The following is a 20250-nucleotide window of genomic DNA, read 5'->3' as shown; positions in this document are numbered from 1 at the left end:
TAAGCGCACGTTCAAGGAAAAATAAACAGCATTTTGTACGTAAGTTTTTGTCTGAACGACAGAAGTCTGGTGCGGCTAGTTATGATTTTCGCTTAACTTTACACTGACCGACATTGGATGCATTGTTGGGCAATGAATGCGCAGAACTGCGCAAAACAGAAAGCTGAAGTTGGTTGTGATGCGCATGCTCAAATGTAGCAGGCTGTTGCGCATGTGCAATCGGTGATTTGTTTTTCTACGACTAGATGGAGAGAGAATCATGGCGGCGTCCCTGATCTGCGGCCGGTTGTCTGCTGGACTAAGAAATTCTGGGTCCAGGGCAGCTCTCAGCTCTGCATCTAAGGTTTGTTGATGCGGAGTTTCACTTATATACTCCCGGATGGTGATCGGTCTTACGGTACTTTCATTTGTTAATCCCTTATGTCTGAAAATGTCTTTAAAGTGACAGGGTCACATTTGACATTAACCCATCCTTGCTCAGTGCCAAAATCGCCTGTGTCCATGACAGGTATTGGGAAGTACTGGTTAGCTAGCTAGATATGTTTTGTCACGGTCACTAGTGCAGTTACACGTATGAAAACGGTTGTCTTTGGAAAGCTCGTAACTTACACAGCTAGCTGGATATTGTAGTTGGCTTTCCAGCTTTCACAGTAGCAAGCTCAGTAAAATTGTATTCAGAATTTCCTTTATTAAACTTGACCTCTAACAAACGAACGTTACTGTTAACGTTACTGTAATCCAGGATGGTAGCCTTAGCTGCCTAGCTTTATCGAAAACAATTCATTAATTGATACACCATGCGAAAAGCTTCATTATTGTACTAACACTGAATGTAAATGCAGACTCAACTTAGAGTTATAGTAAAGCTGTTGGTGAGGCACATTAATTGGCGGCCTTTGGGACTTATTGAGAGTTCATGTAGCTAGCGATTTTCTGTATGCGTTTGTTGATCAAAAGAACTGTTCCTGTATTTGTTGGATTGGTTTAAAGGTGAGTGCTCGGACGGCCACGCCCATCGTAATAATTAGTACGGGCATACATAATAATCGGTAGAACATTTTTTTGAAAAACTTTTTTGTGCGTTGGGGTTATGATAGCAATTTGACTGCCCCAGTTTATAATTGTACAGACTTATAATTCTGTGAAAAAGCGTCTATATTACGTCAACAATTTAAAAGGATATGTGATGTGATTTGGAAACTGGAAATAAATATGTTTTGATGCTATAAAATGAGCACATACACTAAGCAACAATCGATATGATTGGAAATTTTGGGTTTAATATGGTTTAATACGATGCGAAAACTGTCTCTTCATATTTAGTTCAGGAGTTATGTCTTAAAGAGCTCTGAAGGGTTTAATATATATTATTGTAATAACTCCATGTAGGATAATATTTGAACGTCTAGAGATACTTATGGGCATCTCATTTTAAAAAATGGTTATTTTCTGCAGTACTTTAAATTTCAGCCTTTCCCTTGTTTTACGTTAAGAACAAAATGTTCTGTAAAAGATCCCAGGAAACACTCACTTTTGCGAAAAAACCCAAACTTCCCTAAACTGGATTCTGTGAAAAGGAGCTTCTGTGTAGTAACAGGAAGCAGTGTGGATTTGTTTGGCGAAAGGGCACACCCAGCTGTGCCGCAGAGTCTCTCTGAATACACACCAGTTGGAGGACCAGTACAGTCAATGCCCTACGTGCCAACGCTGGGTGCTTTTCTGACTTTTTTCCAACCAGCACATAACCACAGGATGCTATGGCAGTGGTTCAGTGGTTCTCTCCTCCAGGCAAATACCTACAAGACAGCTTCCTGTGAAATTGTCAGGCTGGTTTTTGTCACATTCATTAGGATTTGCCATGGCCAGATTTAGTTTTTCTCCCCAAAACCCTGTTAGACTCTCTGCCCCCCTGTGTCAAGATGTCCACTGTTCTCTTCTGTTGATGCCAAATCAGCGACAGCTGCTGTGCGATGAGTTGGCCTCAGCATATGATCCAGCCACCCGTCACTTCACCCCGTAACCTTGCAAACACTGGCTCGTCAGGCAGCTTTGGCACTGTCTTAAGCCTGGGATCCAAAAGAGTGGCCTTCACGCGGGAGTTGCTGACATCAAAGACGGGCTCAAAGTGTCTGTTTAACATTGTTCCAAAGCAGAGAGCTGCTAACCTTCAGGCAAAGCTTGCACTGCCTCCGCCCTGTTAATTTCCCCCAGAGCTGAAGGCAGAACTGGTGAACAGTGGATGACTGAGGACAGTGATGCCCAGTCACTATGCTTTCTCAAGAGGCTTTGGTGGTTTTGTTTTGCCACAGTAGTCACCTAATCTCATTGATGGTTTGCTAATGAACTCCTTCAGAGCCTTGCACATTCTCATAATATGTCAAAATTCTGCTGCAACAAATGCGAATACATTTTTCACCTGAGAATATTGTGTAGGTACTTCATGTGGCAAAACATCACCCAGGAGACCAGGCTGTTCCCATTTTGTGTCATTTTCTCTGACCAACATGCAAATGCAACATGCAAATGCAAATTTAGTCAGTTTGAACACGGTGCAAATTCCCTGGCTCAGTTTGACTGACCCTCTTACCACTAACTGCAGTGCACCAGCTGTACTTCTGATATTTCTATACCTGCATCAAACATTGCCCTGACCGTATCAGCTGCAGTGTAATTCCACTGAGAACCTGCTCCTGTCTTGAGTTTGCCAGTGTCTTGCCATCCTCTGGAGGTACTCTAGAATATTACCTGCAGTGCGGTTTCCACCGAAGACCTCCATGTTCAGGAGAGTTGTTCATTGTGAAGGTGACATTATTGCAGCTTCACTTACTTCTCCCACCATCGTGTGTCCAGTGACTGATAGGTATGCACGTGGTCTTTTACACGATAGCTAGCCTACTTGTATAAATTTGGCCATTGCTGGTGTACATGGCTGTCATGTTTCATTCAGATACATTTGAGATGGGGGAAAATGCTTAGGAGGAAAAATGTTTGCATGAGTGCAGTATTTCTTTTCTATCCTGAGATATTAGGTCAGTGCAGTGATAGTGTTGTATGGTTGTTTACTATGTCCACAGAACAGAGGGCAGGTTAAGGCAGATGCCAGGTCTTTATTTGGAGGATCCCTGAGTTAGCTGCACTATTTAAACCACCGTCCTCTCTCTCTGGGTCAGCTTTCAGTTGGGGGTTAAGAGGGCACTGGCGTGACCCTGTTGAATGTCTCTCGCTCAAAAGAAATCGCAAAACAGTGAAACGACAGATTGCTGTTGTTTATATAACAATTGAAGCAGATATGTATTCTCTAGTTCACAAAGAATCATTGTGAAGATTTCTCTTTTTACTTTCAGCATGGCCCAGAGAATCATATTTTGAATGAAGATTGTGTAAAACGAATAAGTTGCTGCTTCAAATTAGGGAAGCAGGTCTTTATTATTTATTTTGTTCATTGTTGTCCTTTAGCTACACATATAATGTTATGTACAATTATTGTACAATGTTATGTTGCCTGTAGCGTACAATATTAAAATATTGCTAATGTTCAGCATTTTGGAAAGCGCATGCAACCTGAGTGTAATAGGTATGAATCCTAGATTTGCTGTTGCAGCTGCCACGGCATTGAGGAAGGTTGTGTCTGGTTTGATCCTGTAAATAAACGCTGACTGTTTAAAAGTGGGTAAAAGTGCAGGCATTGTGAGTTGCCCTGGGCGACGGCATCTAAAGAAAAAAACCCTGAAATGGGTGATGTAACAGTAATTAACACCAAGCCATCCCCTAGAGTTTGAGTCATCCAGGCAGCCCACCGTACCCCCAGGGAGCGCTATGTTAATTAAGCAGTACCCATGGTGTTTCCCCCTGTAGGTGCTAGGAGGGACGTCCGGCCTTTTCGGGAGCCATGGAGCGCAGCAGACACCCCAGCTACAGCAGCAGAGGAACCTCTCCCTCCATGAGTACATGAGCATTGGCCTGCTGAAGGAAGCGGGCATCTCCGTGCCTGTGGGCATGGTGGCCAGCACCCCCGAAGAGGCCTACTCTGTTGCCAAGCAGATCGGTAAGGCCTAGAACGTGCAGAGCTGCACACACACACAGCAGCCATGTTACACAATAAAGGAAAGAACTAGACTTGGGCGGTATCTATTTTTTCATACCTTCATACCTTCCCAACATTTCACAGGGATATACGGTATATGACGGTATTTGTGCAAAAAAAAACAAACAAAAAAAAACCTAAAAGCTGTGCTGCTGGTGATAGAAGTCATTGTAGCATGTATGACATTGTCTAGCTAGCCTACATTCCTGTGTGTTTAATATGCAATTAGCCTACTGAGACAAATCTTGCTGGGTTTGAATACTTATGGCCCATAGAATAATGAATAGATGGGACATAAGCGCCCTTCTTCCATAGATTCAGCATACCTTGCTTGAGGACCTGATGACACTGCCGCAGCGGATGCCGACATATCAATAGGCTGAACGGAGATGATGTGTGGGTGGTGGTGGCACACTGGCAGTTGAATAAAATCATGTGGCTAATAAACTGCTTTTGTAGTTGGAAGACATCATCTCAAGACAAAGTTATATGTGGCAGTGTTTTCATGATTCCATATCTAGTCATATTTAATTGATTAGCTGAGAGACCGATAGAGCAGAAATGACCTAATTTGAGCGAAGGACAAGGATGGCATTTATTGATTTAAATTACGTTAAATGTTCATGACACATCACAGCTTTTGTGAGGTCTGTGTTCTAAACGTTGTTGTTCATTGCACTCAACCTAACCTAAGAGTTTATTCTCAGTAATTTAAATCGATTTAACTATATTTAGCTCCGTTTTGTAATTTGAATTTTGAAACACAAGAAAGCTGTAATGTGAAACATTTAAGAGAAAGCTTTGGGATTACTTGCCACTTAATTAATCAAATTGCCATCCTTGTTAATTAATGTCAATCTCATGCTGTGGCTTTTGCAATAGCACACAAATTTTAGACAATCCGCGGTGTTATGCGGCAAGCATAGGCCTAATCATTTATTCTAATAGTATTCTAATAATATTCAAATAGTGCAGACAGCTTCATCCGGAATGGCTGGCTCACCTTTATCATCGGGTCGAAACCCAAAATACTCCCAAACAGGGGCAGGGGCATTTTTCTTTTTTACTAGTCCTGTAACGTTATCCCCACCACTCGCAGTCGCCATCTTTCTCGCCAGTAGACTGACCTCTGGTGGTGTGTGCTGTGCACTACAATACATCACCTCAATACAGCATCTCCATATCAGTTCATTAGAAAGAGGAGCGTCTGTATTTTTGACAGTATTGAAAATTATACTTTCGGGATTTCTAAATACCCCGGTATATTGTAATACCTTGATACCGCCCTAGCCTAGAAAGAACCCATCTCAGAACCATAGCAGCTACCATGTCCCTGGAGCTGCTCGTGTGGGTCTGTGTGAGGAATGTCCTTTGGTATGATATTACAGTATGTTTTAAAGGGTGATTGTGCTAAGTACTGTGTATGGACTTGTTTCTCTGTTGTTGTATTGTCTTGCCATTGTTCTTTATCATTGGTACCTTATCACTTGTTTCCTGTATGCATGCCTTTGTTCTCATAGCTCTAATGGTATACGCTGCGTTTGTTTTGCCAGGCGGGCCTTGTGCAGTGAGTACCTCTGCCAAATGAATGAATAACGATAGATTTAAAAATCACAGTATGTTTCACAGTTCTGCTGGAAAAATGTGTTCTGCTACATCACCGTTATCTGCATATAGACTAAAATCAAAAGCTCCACTTCACATCCTTGCTTCCAGAATATTTTTAACCGCTACGATTAAGGTGTGGGGTAACGCTTTGGAGGGGTATTCAAATGATCAAAGTCAGGGCGTGACCCAGCCATTCCCACCTGCTGGGCAGCATGTCGGCATTTTTTTTAACTGAGTCCTCGTCTTTAATCTTTGGTCGTTCGCGGAGAACGATACTGTTTCTCATGTTGCTACTGCCACTTTTATTTTTTCTGCCGTGAATAAATGAGAGGCTGGCCACATGCTTACACTCTGTGGAAATGGAATTGAGTGGAATCGGGGAATTGATTCAGTAGGGCTTTGCTTTTCTGCAACACGGTGGCCAGCACACACAGTACTTGGTGGTAGACAAAGCAAGGAGGCCAGTGACAATTTCTTGCCCATTTGCCCAGTGCAAATCTCTGCACAGAGGTGCGGAAGCGCCTGCGATTTTTCAGTGAAAGCGAGGAGGTTGGCACGGCTCGACGGGCAGGCGAACTCAGGGGGAAGGTTTGAGGATAGGGCAGGAAATGTTTACCCTGGCTAACGTGCGGTGCTATCTCAGTGCTACCGGCACGTTTCTCTCTAGCGTGTTATTTATAACGCGCTGTGTGCTGCTGTGTTTAACTCAGGCAGTGTAAATATAGCACTGGAGTTTCAGGGTCAGTTACGCTATCTCACACACCCTGAAATGGAGCCTGGTATCTCTCTGCTTTCAGCGCTCGGGCAGCGGCAGCTGTTAAGCTCTGTGATGAATGTCACGGCAGAAATCAATACCTTCTAAAGAGTAATAGAGTGAATTTCTCCTCGCCTCTGTAGTGTACAAGCAGACTTCGTCATCGTGGACGTGAAATAACATCATGCTTTCCTTTATTGCTCAACCGTTATTGCTTTTGCGCTGCTAAACCTGGATGAATTGACATAACGTTCTTTAATTGCATTTATTGTGTGTTTATTTGTGTGCGTGCGTGTGTGTTTTTCACCGTCTGTTTTTCAGCTGTGTGCGTATGTGTACGTGTGTGTGTGTACGCGTGTGTGCATACTTGTGGGTAGTTGTGAATGTGCGTGTTCTCCCAGTCAGTCCTCCTTTGACAGTGTAACAGCTGTGTGTACACGTGTGTGCATGCATACATGCCTGTATGTATTATGTATTTGTGTGTGTGTGTTTAGAATGTTTTTCAGAGTTGTAACAGTGCTGTGTGTGTGCTGTTGTTCCTCTCCTCTCTCTGTGCCTTAGGCTCCAAGGACTTGGTGGTGAAGGCGCAGGTTTTGGCAGGGGGACGAGGGAAGGGCACCTTTGAGGGCGGCTTGAAGGGTGGGGTGAAGATTGTGTACTCGTGAGTGTGGCCGTTCGCCAGACCGCACCACCTGTCTGTCACGCATCCCCCCACCTGAGACTGACATGTCCGATCAAGTCTGTACTGTCTGTCAGATCTGTAGATCTGTGCATTCCTGAACTCTTTCCTGTCCGCATTCCTGGCGTGTGAACATGCTTTTTTGTTCACAGGAAAGAAGGATGTACTAAACAACACAATAATTCTCTGGAGACTGTGTCTTTCTCTGCTTCTGTCACACACACACACACACACACACACATTTCAGAACAGCAATGTATCATTTATGTTGGGGTAGCCAGCTATGCAGTTAACAAAGGAACAAAGAATGTGTAAGGTGGTGGATGAAGCTATTTAGAATAGCAAGAGGCAGATATAATGTGTGTGTGTGTGTGTGTGTTTGTATGTGTGCGTGTGTCTGCGTGTGTGTGTGTTTTTGTGTGTTTGGCCTGCGCAGGCCGGAGGAGGCCCGGGACATCTCGTCTCAGATGATTGGGCAAAAGCTGTTCACTAAGCAGACGGGAGAGCAGGGCCGCATCTGCAACCAGGTGTTCATCTGCGAGCGCAGGTACCCCCGCAGGGAGTACTACTTTGCCATCACCATGGAGAGGTCATATCAGGTGAGCTCTCTGGGGGTCACATGATCGCTGTCTTTCTACCTGGGTGTGAATACATATTCTGGCCTGTGGATTTCGTTTTAGGAAACCGAATCAACAGAGGAAAGGTAGAATACTATGGTCAAGAGATACAACAGGCTCTTGCCACTAGATGGCAGGGTAGTAAAGCGGCACGATTAGCTCTCTCCTGCCTGTCACAGACCATTTTCCTGTGCATATTCAAACAGGGACTAGAGAACCCCTTCCTTTTTGTTGTTGTGTGTTCACAAACTGAGAAACAAACTACCACCTCTGAAGTAGTGAGCCTGCTGCAGCTTTGAATCTTTGTTTTGTCATATTGACCTCAGATAGACTCTGTTTTCCTCCTGTGTGAAGCAAATATAAATTTTGTCAGAAGCATTGCGACAACTAAACAAATTAAAACTGGAGAGATCTTAACCTCACCTTGAAAATCATTTATTACATACCATAATTCTTGACTCAGTGAGTCAGTGTCTTCAAGAAATGTTTTCATGGTCATTGAAGTTGTTTGGAAAACCGTGACTGGCTGTGCTGTTAGGATTATGTGACAGAGTAAATTTTTTCAGGATTAAATGTCTCTGAGACTGTGACCCCATCTCTGTCCGACTGTGCGCTGGGTGGTAAAGTTCATACCAGAACCTTTCACAACTTTGGTGCAAACTGGATCATATTTGAGTTCCTCTGGACAGGGTCTGGTTGCTGATTGGGCAATGCTGTGGGCAGTGATGCATGTCTGTCCCTCCCACACAACAGGGCCCAGTGCTGATTGGCAGCTCTCAGGGAGGCGTGAACATCGAGGACGTGGCGGCAGAGAACCCTGACGCCATCGTGAAGGAGCCCATCGACATCGTAGAGGGCATCAAGATGGAGCAGGCTGTCAGGGTAGAGTAGCTGTAGAGTGGATACATTGTGCTGAAGCTGTTGCGCTTGGTGTAGCATGTGGGCTCTATTCATTTCTGTCACGTCATTGAGCGTCTCTCTCTGCCAGGCAGAATGTGAATTACCACTTGTATGTACGGATGACTACAAGGACCTCCTCTTTCTTTTCCTTTGTCTCGCTCCCTCTTTTTTCCCCTCACCCTCTGAAGGTGGCACAGAAGATGGGCTTCCCTCCTGGATTGATAAACGAGGCCGCAGAAAACATGATCAAACTCTACAACCTCTTCATCAAATATGACGCCTCCATGGTGGAGATCAACCCCATGGTGGAGGACTCTTCAGGCATTGGTACATGCGCTCACATTCACGCACTCACTCACACTGTACACATGTACAGAGAGTCACGCACCTGTCTAATAAATGTGTTATACACATCTGCCTGCTTTACCTCTCCCGCACACGCACGGACACATACACCACTGTGACTCCTATTTCACTGTCAAGGCCCCAATCTGTGGCCTCTCTGCTATGATGCTTTGCACCTGGTACACGCACACACACGTTCACACACAGTTAATCATACCCTCGGACATGGATGCAGTCACCTGTCTCTTAAATGTGACAAACACATCTGCCTTCTCTACTTCTCTCTCTCTCTCTCTCTCTCTCTCTCTCACACACACAGACACACACAAACACACACACACTCACAAACACACACACACACACAGACACACACACCACTGTGACCCCTCCTTCACTGCCAAGGCCCCAGTGTGTGGCCTCTTTCCCACGATGCTTTGCACCTGAGGCCGGTGTGCAGCAGTACGTGCAGAGCTGGGGGAACTCCATTGGAGAGGACAGTAAAGCAGAGGAGGGATTTGTGTGGAGTACAGCAGAGTTATGCAGAGGAAATGGCAGAGCAGGGCAGGGGAGTTTAAATGAGTTCCTCAGAGAGGGAGCAACTCATGAGTTTCCTCCGAAATGGTATTTAAAGATCCCTCCGAGCCAGGTCACGGCCAAGGTGACCGTCTCGGTGTGAGTCTGAGCCCGTGTTTATTTGGCTCCGTAGGTGCACATGGCCTGTCCTGCAGAGGCATTTTAAAACGGTGAACTTTTCCGAGCGGTCAGGCTTGTTTGTTCGAAATCGCAAGGAAGGCAGCGGGCAATGTGAGGACTCTGATAGCCACAGACAGGTCTGAATCACTGTGTTAATTACCCTTTAGGCCCACCTCAGAGAGAGAGAGGGAGAGAGAGGGAGGATGGAAGTGAAAGTCAGCGTTTGCCTTCAGGTGGAAGAGGAGCTGCAGTCTCTGAGAAGCGAACCCTCTTTCTCCTGACAGGCTCCCGTCACTGGTACCTTCCTCCAGCAATTTCTGTCATTTTTACGTTTCATCACTTCCTTAGCAAAAGGCTATCCTTTACCTCAGTGCACACTTACAGCTTTTGCTTGCATGGCACGTGTGCATATCGCTGGGTAGTTTTACTGAAGCAGCGCATCACCAGGTCTTTGAACCCGTGTCCTCCTGGTCGCAAATCCAGTTCCCTGACTATGTTGCTTCCTCTATTCTTCTGTGAGGCCTTAACTCTTTGCTTGCCATTGTAGTAAGGCCCGGTTTGATGGTTTGCATTTAAACTAATGGGTTCTTGCCTACTGTCCAAGTGCTGCTGCAGCATGGATCTTCCTGGAACTTCTCTGGTGTAGCCCACAGCAGCCTATGCCCCCTTCTAATGCAAATAATGCAAATGTACACATTCACTCCCAGCGTGACACGCACAGTTATGCTTGTGCTGTTGTTGGCGCTGTTTCGGTGAGACAACAGGGCAAAGATCACAGGATGTGGATACAGCATCCAGCACAGGCGGTAATTGTTGGTTTGTTGTCCAGCGAGGAGTGTTACTGCAGCGGGCTTTGACTGGAATTGTCAGTGGGAGCCGAATTAGATGAGAATGTGTGGCGGCCTGCCACTGTTTCTCTGCAGTCTTGCTCAGCGGTGTGCTTCTGTAGTTTTCCCACTGTACTGTACGCTGCCGTCAACCCGACACGCCGTCCTCCCTGAAATCTTCTGAGGAAATGTCCTGCTACAGAAAAGGCGAGAAAGGATTCCAAAAAGGAGGAGCCCAGTGTCACTGTAAGGTTCTCCGTCACAATATCCACGGCGTCACCGAACCTGCGATTCATCGCCTGGCCCTTCGCTGTAGTGTTAAGCACGTTTCTGGTTTAAACGACGGGGAGACTCGCGGTGTGTTGGAAGTTTTTTCCTTGAGAATGTTATTCACGATGCCGTCACCTACGCTGAGAATGCCAGCAGAAAGACAGTCATCGCCATGGAACCGTCAGGGTCCCACTCTGTATGGCTTCGGCGGGTAAACATCAGTGCGCAGTGAGTCCAGAACTGAAAACCAGCCTAAACCTTCGGACTACTGGCGCTCAGTCTAAATGTCAATGACAGCCTATAAAAAGAAATAATGTCTTAGTTTATACAGGTAATTAGATCTTTTAATAAGCAGATTGCAGAACTTGTATCCGCTAACTTGTGAAACAAGGTGTTTTTGTGTTTCTGAGCGCTGGCAGATGGATTCTGCCGTCACAGTCTCAAACATGGGATAAACACACCCACCTCCAGTTGACTCACCTGGGCGCCGGGCCAGCCTACTCCTGTTTCTGTAGCTGGTAATTATGCTGTCTGTCTGGGTTAGTTCAGTGCGGAAACACCTCTGGCTCATCGGCAGGCTTACATCTAAGGAGGAAATGCACTGGAAGCTCACTTAGTGAATGTTCAGAAAGAAAGTGAGACGGGTTTCAGGGATAATTGAGAGATTAGATGGTGGAGAGACCTCTGGATTTTAGAAGAGATTACTGGTGACTCTCTGAGAGCACGGGTGTAGTTAGTGTTTGCCTGTGCTTTTTGGCCTGTCTGACTCTCCATATTGCAGCACTGTGAGGCTGACGCAGGCCTGTATATGACGAGATAGCAGAGAATTTCTGTGATATTTTTTAATGCGGCAGTCCCGTCTCTGCCTTCTGGATCAGTGGAGGTGACTCCCCCTCTCTCTTTCCAGTAATTCTGATTACACCCCCCTCGGTCAGATTCGGGTGTCATTCTATTCCAGCTATTTCTGTATGTTCCGTACGCTACTCAGCTGTACACAGGGCATGCATGTGTGCAGTCACGCGGGCGTATTCCAGAGCGTGAGAAAAAGCCCGTCCCGTGCGAATGGTTTTCCAGGGTGTCTCTGTGAGCTCTGCCCGCTGCTGCGGAGTGCCTCTGGGGTCAGGAGCGTGGGCGGTGAGCGTGTGTTCCGCCGTGGTTTGGCCCTCGCGCTCCAGGTGCCGTCATTTTACCAGTGCACCGACACCTGCGGGGCTGTCAGTCACACACAGCTCTCGCAGAAGAGCGAATCGGAGACCAGCGTGAGGTTATTGCTGCGAATCGGCTGTCATTAGCGCTTGATTCTCATCACGGGCACGGGAGCACTCCCTCCCCCCTCTCATCATTCATTGTTTCCTGCATTGGCGTTTGTGGTATCAAGGCCCCGCGGTATGGGCTGCAGCTCTTACACAGTGAACTACATAAGCAGGTTACATTTCACAGGAGTGGTAATATGGATGAGGCTTTAAGCTCTAAAATCCCATAGCAGTGGAAGTGCTGATGACTACATTCAGTGTTACCATATCATAGTAGCTGATGAAGGAAAATACTTTTTTCCTCATCTTTTGAGTTTTTACCCGTCTGGTTCTACGCCTACAGGAGTGTATATGTGTCACATGAATCTAACCACCATCTTCCCTCGGTCCCTTTACCCACCTTGTGGCAGGCTTGAATCAACTGTGAGAGTTTAACACACTTATCAAGTTCTGAGCCTCTCTAAATTAAAGACAGCTGATAAAACTGCTGGAATACACCTCCCCAGGGCCTGGATTTTTCTTTTTCCACAGTTAAAATGCAGTGTAATAACAGAGCTTTTGTTTCCTTCTACTGTGAAAATCCCATGTAATAACAAGATTAAGTTATGTTATAAAGAGACAGTCCTGTGTAGTTACAGGCCTGTGTCTTGTTATACAACATTAAACCTGTGTAATAACCGGCCTGCGTGTTCGCTCTTCCGCAGTGATGTGCATGGACGCTAAGATCAACTTCGACTCTAACGCCGCGTACCGGCAGAAGAAGGTGTTCGACATGCGGGACTGGAGCCAGGAGGACGCGCGCGACCGGCAGGCGGCCAAAGCCGACCTCAACTACATCGGGCTGGACGGCACCATCGGCTGCCTGGGTGAGTCCGCCCTCTCTGACACACTGTATTCTGTACGCCGCTCATCCATTGCATTGCTTCTGTGTATGGTAATTATACCTCAAAACATCATGAATCATACTGAAGTGCGCATAGAGTTTAACAATGGTCCTTAATGGCAACATTATGTATTATGTTAAAATGATTTATTTGTTTTAAATGTAGTTTAAATGTATTCCTGGTATGGATCCTCTAACGTTGCTGTGTCTGCTTTAAAGATTACAAAAAGAAATGAAAATCAATGTACAGTGTGTGTGTGTGTGTGTCTGTCTGTCTGTCTGTCTGTGTGCGTGTGTCTGTCTGTCTGTGTGTGCATGCGTGCGTGTATGTGTGTGCGTGTGTTTTTGTGTGTGTACTCTTGTGTCCGTGTGCTTCCAGTTAATGGTGCTGGGCTGGCCATGGCCACCATGGACATAATCAAACTCCATGGAGGCACTCCCGCCAACTTCCTGGATGTCGGGGGTGGAGCCACAGCACACCAAGTAACAGAAGCCTTCAAACTCATCACCTCAGACAAAAGGGTAAGGGAGGCTGTGCCGAGCAAGGGAGGTCTTAACAAATAGGATCACTCACTCATGGTCTCACGGGTGTAATGTGCTGTATTGGGGGCACAGGTGTGAATCGCATTTGTAGTGATTTACATTGCATTACATTATGGTCATATAGCAGATGCTTTTTTCCAGAGGGACTTACATAGGAAGCAATTTTATCTATTTATACAGCTTGATATTTACCAGGGCAATTGTGGGTTAAGTACCTTGCCTAAGGGTACAGCAGCAGCGCCCCAGTGGGGAATTGAACTATCAACCTTTCAGTACAAGCCCCGCTCCTTACCACAATGCTACGCTGCCACCCCAGTGGGTACAATCACAGTAGATTTACAATTTATGGGTAAAATTAGGGGAGGAGTGACAGGAGTCATTATTTTCACAGTATGTCCTGTCACTGGGCCACTCCACCAATGCCTGGCCTCACTGACCAATATGATTTGTGCCGAGGGCTGGGTTTGAGACTCTCAGACGGGTTCTCAGTGCTATTTCTGTGCTTGTGTGTAACAGGTACAGGCCATCCTGGTAAACATCTTCGGCGGCATCATGAGATGCGACGTCATCGCGCAGGGGATCATCATGGCCGTCACAGATCTGGACCTGAAAATCCCCATCGTGGTTCGGTTACAAGGTAAAGGGCGCCCCCGCCGTCACGGTCACCCTCCTCTGCCGTGCCCGGATCTGTCCTGTTGCCCTCAGGCTGGAGAGCACCTATCTGACACGCTCAGAGCGGAAAGTTCTGTGTGAGGATATTAGCAGGATTACCAGGATTGTCTGGTGGGGCGACTTGCCAGGTTTCCGGATAATCTCCCCTTACCGGAACTTTGCACCTGTGGCCGGCTGCTGCTTTTATGTCTTGCTGGGGGATACTTACCTCAGAAACCGGGCAGATGTCACCTTCAAGTCTGATGGCCCCTGTCAGTTGGATCTGAGGATCGCTCCTGGGGAAGCAAAGTGGATGTGGGGCGGGGGACGTGGGGTGGGGGTGGCGCTAGCAGAGCATCGTGGCCTTTAAATGACGGAGGGCGGCCTCTCTCTGCCCCGGGGCCCCCTGCATCTGAGGGGTGCCGCTCCGCACTGCTGCCTCGGAGACGGGCGATCTGGCCCGCGCGCCGTGATTTACTGTGACAAATCGTGTGGCGCTGTAGCGTCTCTGTTTTTTGAAGGCTTGGTTTCCGTGCGCCTCCAGACAACGGCCAAGACAGTCAGTAATGATGATGATGATTAATGATAATGCGACAGGAAGGGCCACTGGTGACCCTTTAATCTGACTCTTATCCTTTCTTTTCTTCTTTTCTATTATCTTCTCTCCTCTCCTCTCCTCTTCTGTCCTTTCTTCTCCTTTCCTCTTCTCGTCTCTTCTCTTCTCCCCTCTCCTCACCTCTATCTTGTCCTCTTCTGTCCTTTCTTCTCCTTTTCTTTTCTCTTCTCTACTATATTCTATTTTACTGTACTCTACTGTATTATCCTCTCCTTTCTTCTCCTCTGTGCTCCTCTCCTCTCCTCTCCTTTTCTGCTCTCACTGATTGCCTGTGCGTCTGTGGCTTCTACACCATCATTATCCGCGCGGTACTCAATCACACTTACATCCCGTTGCCGTGTTTGCCAGACCTGTGCGATTGCTTTGATTGCACAGGAAGGCGCATTTAGAAGCGGAAAGAAATAGCGAAGAATATTTCAAAAAAATCAATAAGCGGGAGCGGGAGCAGGCGGCACTCGTCGGCAGCGGCCGTCCTCGCGGGGCGCTTCATTACCGCCTTTTTCGCAGTCTGGCGGTAAAACGGCGGCGCTGTTATTACAGAGGGGGCCACCGAGTGAGTGAGTGAGTGAGTGAGTGAGTGAGTGAGTGAGTGAGTGAGTGAGTGAGTGAGTGAGTGAGTGAGTGAGTGAGTGAGTGAGCTGCTCTTTTAGCAGACTGAGAGAACGTAGCAGCGTAGTGTTATAAGCTGGTCTTAATGGGTGCTAATGGGTTGTTTCGCAGGGACGCGGGTGGACGACGCGAAAGCGCTCATCGCCGCCAGCCCCCTGAAGATTCTGGCCTGTGACGACCTGGACGAAGCGGCGAAAATGGTAGGCTGCTAAGTGTTCCTCGTACAGTGCTTACGTGCACCTCTCTGTGGTACCCCCCCGCCCCAGCCCTCTTGTTTGTGTTGGCCGTGCGGGATGATGAAGGGCGTTTGGGATAGCATGTGTTTCCAGAGCCCTGCTCCAGGTCACGTAGCGTAACATAACCTCCCTCGATCTCTCCATTAGGAATGAATGCTTCCTCATAATATGTTCGCAACATAGACAAACGCTTCCCAAACGAGGTGGTGTTTGGGAGGAAATGACAGGAGCAATTTGAAATGTGATGAGGAGGACGAGCATTATTTCTTTGTTTGGGGTAACTGTGGAGCCAGTAATTAATGTTAGGAAGTGTATTTTCAGTTAACAAGCACTTGTACACATCCTGAGCGCATGAAACATCCAAAATTTTGAATGCGTGCCAGGTGAATTAAATTTAGAAACAGAGAAATCTCCAATGCCTGTGTGCCAAAAGGTTGTGTAGTTTAGAAATATATTTCTTTTTGTAATTATTTCCCTGAGAATATTAACTTGGAATCACGAGAAATACTTCAGTCCTGGCATTTCTCAGCTCACACAATTCAGCAAGTAGTTATTTCCAAACAATTTAGTTACACACAACCATGCAACTAAACTTAAAACCCTGTATTTTAGAATTTGGGACTATTACTCAGGACTGCTGAGCACATTTTCATGCTTTCAGTCATTTAAACTGTCTAGCTAGTGAGCTGTGTTGGGAAAGTAGAGCTGTTCTCTAGTAAGATAGTTGATATGCGCTTCCATCCATGCTTATTCAAAAGTATAACTTTGCTGGGCAGAATATGAACATTTGTAAGCAAGTGTATAATACGTGTATAGCTATACAAATGAAGCATTTCCCAAAACAAGGGTGACATGTATACGTGCATTGAGTTTACATCATTGACTACGTTCTCTTATGTTCATAGCTAATGTATGATGTACTTGTTTATTGTCACATAATTCCAGCATTAGATAAAGATAAAGTGGATAAAGTTCTGACTTATTGGAGGTGCCCTTGCTTTGAAATCTGTGTGTACAGGTTGTAAAACTGTAAACTGGGTTTACAGACTGAGAATTCCGTTCCTCTGTTTATTGGTCATAATGGTCTCTATTACTCTGTTTACTGGTTGTAAAGTCTGTTTCTTACTGTTTACAGGTTGTAAAGCCCACTGTTAACCTATGCATCTTTTAGTGAAAATGTGCAAATGCAAATGTAATGTATAATGGTTGTAAAGTCTGCTCCCCTGTGTTTACAAGTTATAAAGCTCTCTGTTCTCCTTTGTTTACAGATTGTAAAGTTGTATGTTCCTCTTTATTTACAGTTTGTAAAGCTGTATGTTCCCCTTTATTTACAGGTTGTAAAGCTCTCTGAAATCGTTTCGTTGGCAAAGGAAGCCCAGGTGGACGTCAAGTTCCAGCTCCCCATCTAAACACTGCCCTCCTCTCAAGCAGCAAAAAGACCTAGCTGTAGAGATTCCTCCCAAATACTGTTCAGTTCAACACTTTTTTTTTCTTTTTTTTTTAAATTGTTTTGTTCGGTGGCATGATATCAACCTGCGTTACATAGGTCATATGCAACAGGCTTTACTTTGGTAAAAACAGCATGGCTGCCTCCTCTGTATTTGTGGGTCTCTCTGCCCTCGCTAACTGAAGTCAGTGCTTCCATGACAGAGTAGCCTCTCGTATCTCCTCTGCTGCTCCATTCAGATGTTAAACCCCTGCAGGTGAGCGCTTCATCTCCAGGCCCTACAAGTCTGTTTGCTGTGCTGATTCATTGTCAGGCTTATTTTTAATACTTGGCTGGTACTGGAAGATCCAAGGGTGGAAAAGGTAGTCTCCCTTCCCTGCTAACTTACTCATTGACTGACTGAGTGGTTACCGCGGTGATGACGTTTTAGCGCTAGGAGGTGAAAATCCAGACGAAACCACGCAGCAGATGTGAAACGGTGCCCGTTCAGCTCTTGCTTTGTTGACTTTATAGAAAAAAAAAAAAAGTGAGAGACGGTATGAATTGGTACTATTTATACTCACTAATTATAGTCTGATTGGGTTCACCCCAAAGCGTGTAATTAACACCGATTCTCCTTTCGAGAGGAACTGTGGTATTTATGAACTAAATCACTTTCCCCAATGCTGTATCACTGTGTGGCGCACACACACACACACACACACACACACACAGTTACACAGTACTGCTGTCTCCTGGGAGTTAAGGTGTTCCCATCACTGGAAACATGGCACTCAGAGGGGGTTTCTGCCTTGAGGAGAAAATATGCAAAATTCCAAATTCCAACTTGTTTTTGGTCCAGAGTGAGGGGATCCTGATGGAGAGTTACCCACCCCACCACTGTCAGTCAGATGTGCCTTTGGTTGTTGCTGGATTTGGAGAGAGTGATGAGTGGAGATGCAGGGGGAAGAGGAAGTCAGGCCTACATTACTGGCAGCTCACTGGATTAGGACTATTGATTGTAAAGAAGTACCCTTTGGCTAAATAACGGTTATCTGTATATATGACTCTCAGCATTGCAGCCCAGGTAATCCATAAATACTGAGTTTTCTTCTGGCTTTTTTCCAGTTATGTATAAGTAAAAGTATTCTTCTCTACAGTTACAATAGTGATAGATAGTTAGTAAAACAGAGTATTACTGTTGGAAATGTAGAATGTCTGACAGAAATATAAAAGCTTTCCTTTGCCGTAAATCTTTGGGAGATTTTCAGAGCCGTAATCTGAAGTTTAAGAAAGGCAAATCCTAGATGTGCTCACCTTTAAGTTGTAACAGTGTTCTTCCAAAAGAAACCATAACCATTCATAGCAGTTTTATTCATATAAAGCTGTTTGTACAATTGTGGTTGTTTTGCTAACATGACCTTGTGATTCATTTTTGTCAGCCCTTCTCCACCAGTTTTCACTGTCACAACTCATTCAGCATACCCTTGTTTTTCCTCCTTCTTTTTTTGAATCTTAAATGTTTATGAAAATATACTTGAATTTACCACATGATTGGGAAATCACGCAAGCACTCTGGAAATACTGTTGACTGAGGTACCGGAATAGCTTCTCCGACAGGAGAAATATCAACTGTGGAAACTGGCTGTTTCACCCCAGCACCCCCCTCCGACAGTTAACACTCTAACAGCGAAAGCCTGTTGTGTCCTGGTCCTGCCACCTTATCAAGCAGACCCTTGTTGTATCGCTCACTTATTGATGTTTGCCCCGGCTGCTGTAAAGAAAGGAATTAAAGACGCACATTTTCCAGACTACTGCTCTCCGTCCTGTATCTCTCCCACCGAACAGCACTTTACAGCAAATGTAAGACGCTTCGTTTTCTTGTAAATAACAGGACCACTTCTCTCTTCTGTAAAATATTTAAGCCTCTCTGAGGCTAGGGGGTGGAGTGAAGGAAACTATTAAATGCATAGAACACAAAATGTGCCCCGCTGTTTTATTTAAAGAGCCCACACATCCATGGAGCGGAAATCCTTTCCATTGTTTGTATGTTATTCTTTTGGTACGAGAAGTGTAATGGGTTCAATTTATCCTGAAGTCTCAATAATTATCTGTTCAAGATAATATAAGCCACTGTATGCTTTTTAAAGAAATCCTCAGCTCTTTTTATTTATTGTTTTCTTTTTTTTTAAATGAACTTCCGATAGTTTCACAATGCCTCATTAAAGCATCCCAGGCAATGTCTTTTCAGATCATGAAAAAATAAGTCTGTTGTAATTACCTAGAAAAAAAGCCCTCATCTGATACTTCTAGAAGGTCAGCGTCCTCAACCTCTGAAGGTTGCAAGTTGAGTCCCAGGTGGAGCACTGCACTTGTACCCTTTAAAAAAACGGGTTTAACCTGAATTGACTCAGCAAACATCCAGCTGTGTAAATGGGTTAAATATATGTACGTACACACATACACATATGTTCCTCTGCCTGTGGAAAATGTAAGCCGTGCTATGTGATATTTTCCCATTCCAGCACATGATAAAAAATGGAAAGAAACAGGATGCCGGCACAGGGGACTGTAGCCGAGGCCAGCTCACGCTGTTCTCACCGCGTCTCTCAGGGTTTAATAGCCCTCGCAGGTCTGTGGTGCTGTCTCGCAGCTCCGTCACTCACTCAAGTAGCCAGCATGAGAATTAGGATGCTGACCTTTTTAACTGCCGAAACTCGGCCGCGGTCACAGAGCCAGACTCAATCACCCGTTATTAACTTCGCAGTGGCGAAATGTCAGGCCTTACTGAACAGCGGATTTAAGCGCTGCTTGAGTTTTTTGTCTCCCCCGAACAACTGAAACTAATTTAAATTACAGTTTCACTTTTTTTTTTTACCTTTCAATTCCAGTTTCCATTAGAGGGGGCGGAGGGTTTACAGGGAAGGTCCTCAGAGATGCCCGTTTTCACACACCACCGACAGCAGACACCGCTGTGGAACAAATATTATTATAGCAATATTTATGAATTTCCATATCGCTACTTAAAGCAATGAGTGTTTATGCATACAGGTGAGCTCTACGATTCGTGCGGCAATCACAGCGTGTTGCTAATCCCATAGTGCATCTGAGGCATTGAACAGTCACTGTAATCTCGTGGGACAGAAAGGGAGCTTCCCATTGCTGTCCTTATATACCCCCGCACACGCTTATGCACTGTAAAAATCCTTTGACGTACTCTTTTGAACTCGTAATTGCTTGAACACCATGAATTGTT

General features: G+C 45.5%; 1 protein-coding gene across 1 annotated transcript; it reads left to right on the top strand.

The window, feature by feature from the left end:
- The first annotated feature begins 232 nt into the window (after positions 1-232).
- Positions 233-18964, top strand: sucla2 (succinate-CoA ligase ADP-forming subunit beta). Its single transcript, XM_036545864.1, has 11 exons — positions 233-343; positions 3856-4045; positions 7008-7107; positions 7562-7724; positions 8496-8624; positions 8831-8969; positions 12735-12896; positions 13293-13435; positions 13973-14093; positions 15444-15532; positions 16903-18964. Exons 1-11 carry the CDS (start codon positions 260-262, stop codon positions 16975-16977), a joined length of 1395 nt encoding a protein of 464 aa, XP_036401757.1. The 5' UTR covers positions 233-259; the 3' UTR covers positions 16978-18964.
- The last annotated feature ends 1286 nt before the right edge of the window (positions 18965-20250 follow it).

The sequence above is a fragment of the Megalops cyprinoides genome, chromosome 14 (genome assembly GCF_013368585.1).
Source record: "Megalops cyprinoides isolate fMegCyp1 chromosome 14, fMegCyp1.pri, whole genome shotgun sequence".
Lineage (NCBI taxonomy): Eukaryota > Metazoa > Chordata > Actinopteri > Elopiformes > Megalopidae > Megalops > Megalops cyprinoides.
This window is presented reverse-complemented; position numbering and strand designations above follow the sequence as displayed.

Excerpts from the sequence above, each read along its gene's own strand:
- sucla2 (XM_036545864.1), top strand. The coding sequence starts at position 260 with ATGGCGGCGTCCCTGATCTGCGGCCGGTTGTCTGCTGGACTAAGAAAT. Across the intron at positions 7,725-8,495 it reads CCATGGAGAGGTCATATCAG|GGCCCAGTGCTGATTGGCAG; the intron begins GTGAGCTCTCTG and ends CCCACACAACAG. Across the intron at positions 15,533-16,902 it reads TGGACGAAGCGGCGAAAATG|GTTGTAAAGCTCTCTGAAAT; the intron begins GTAGGCTGCTAA and ends CTTTATTTACAG.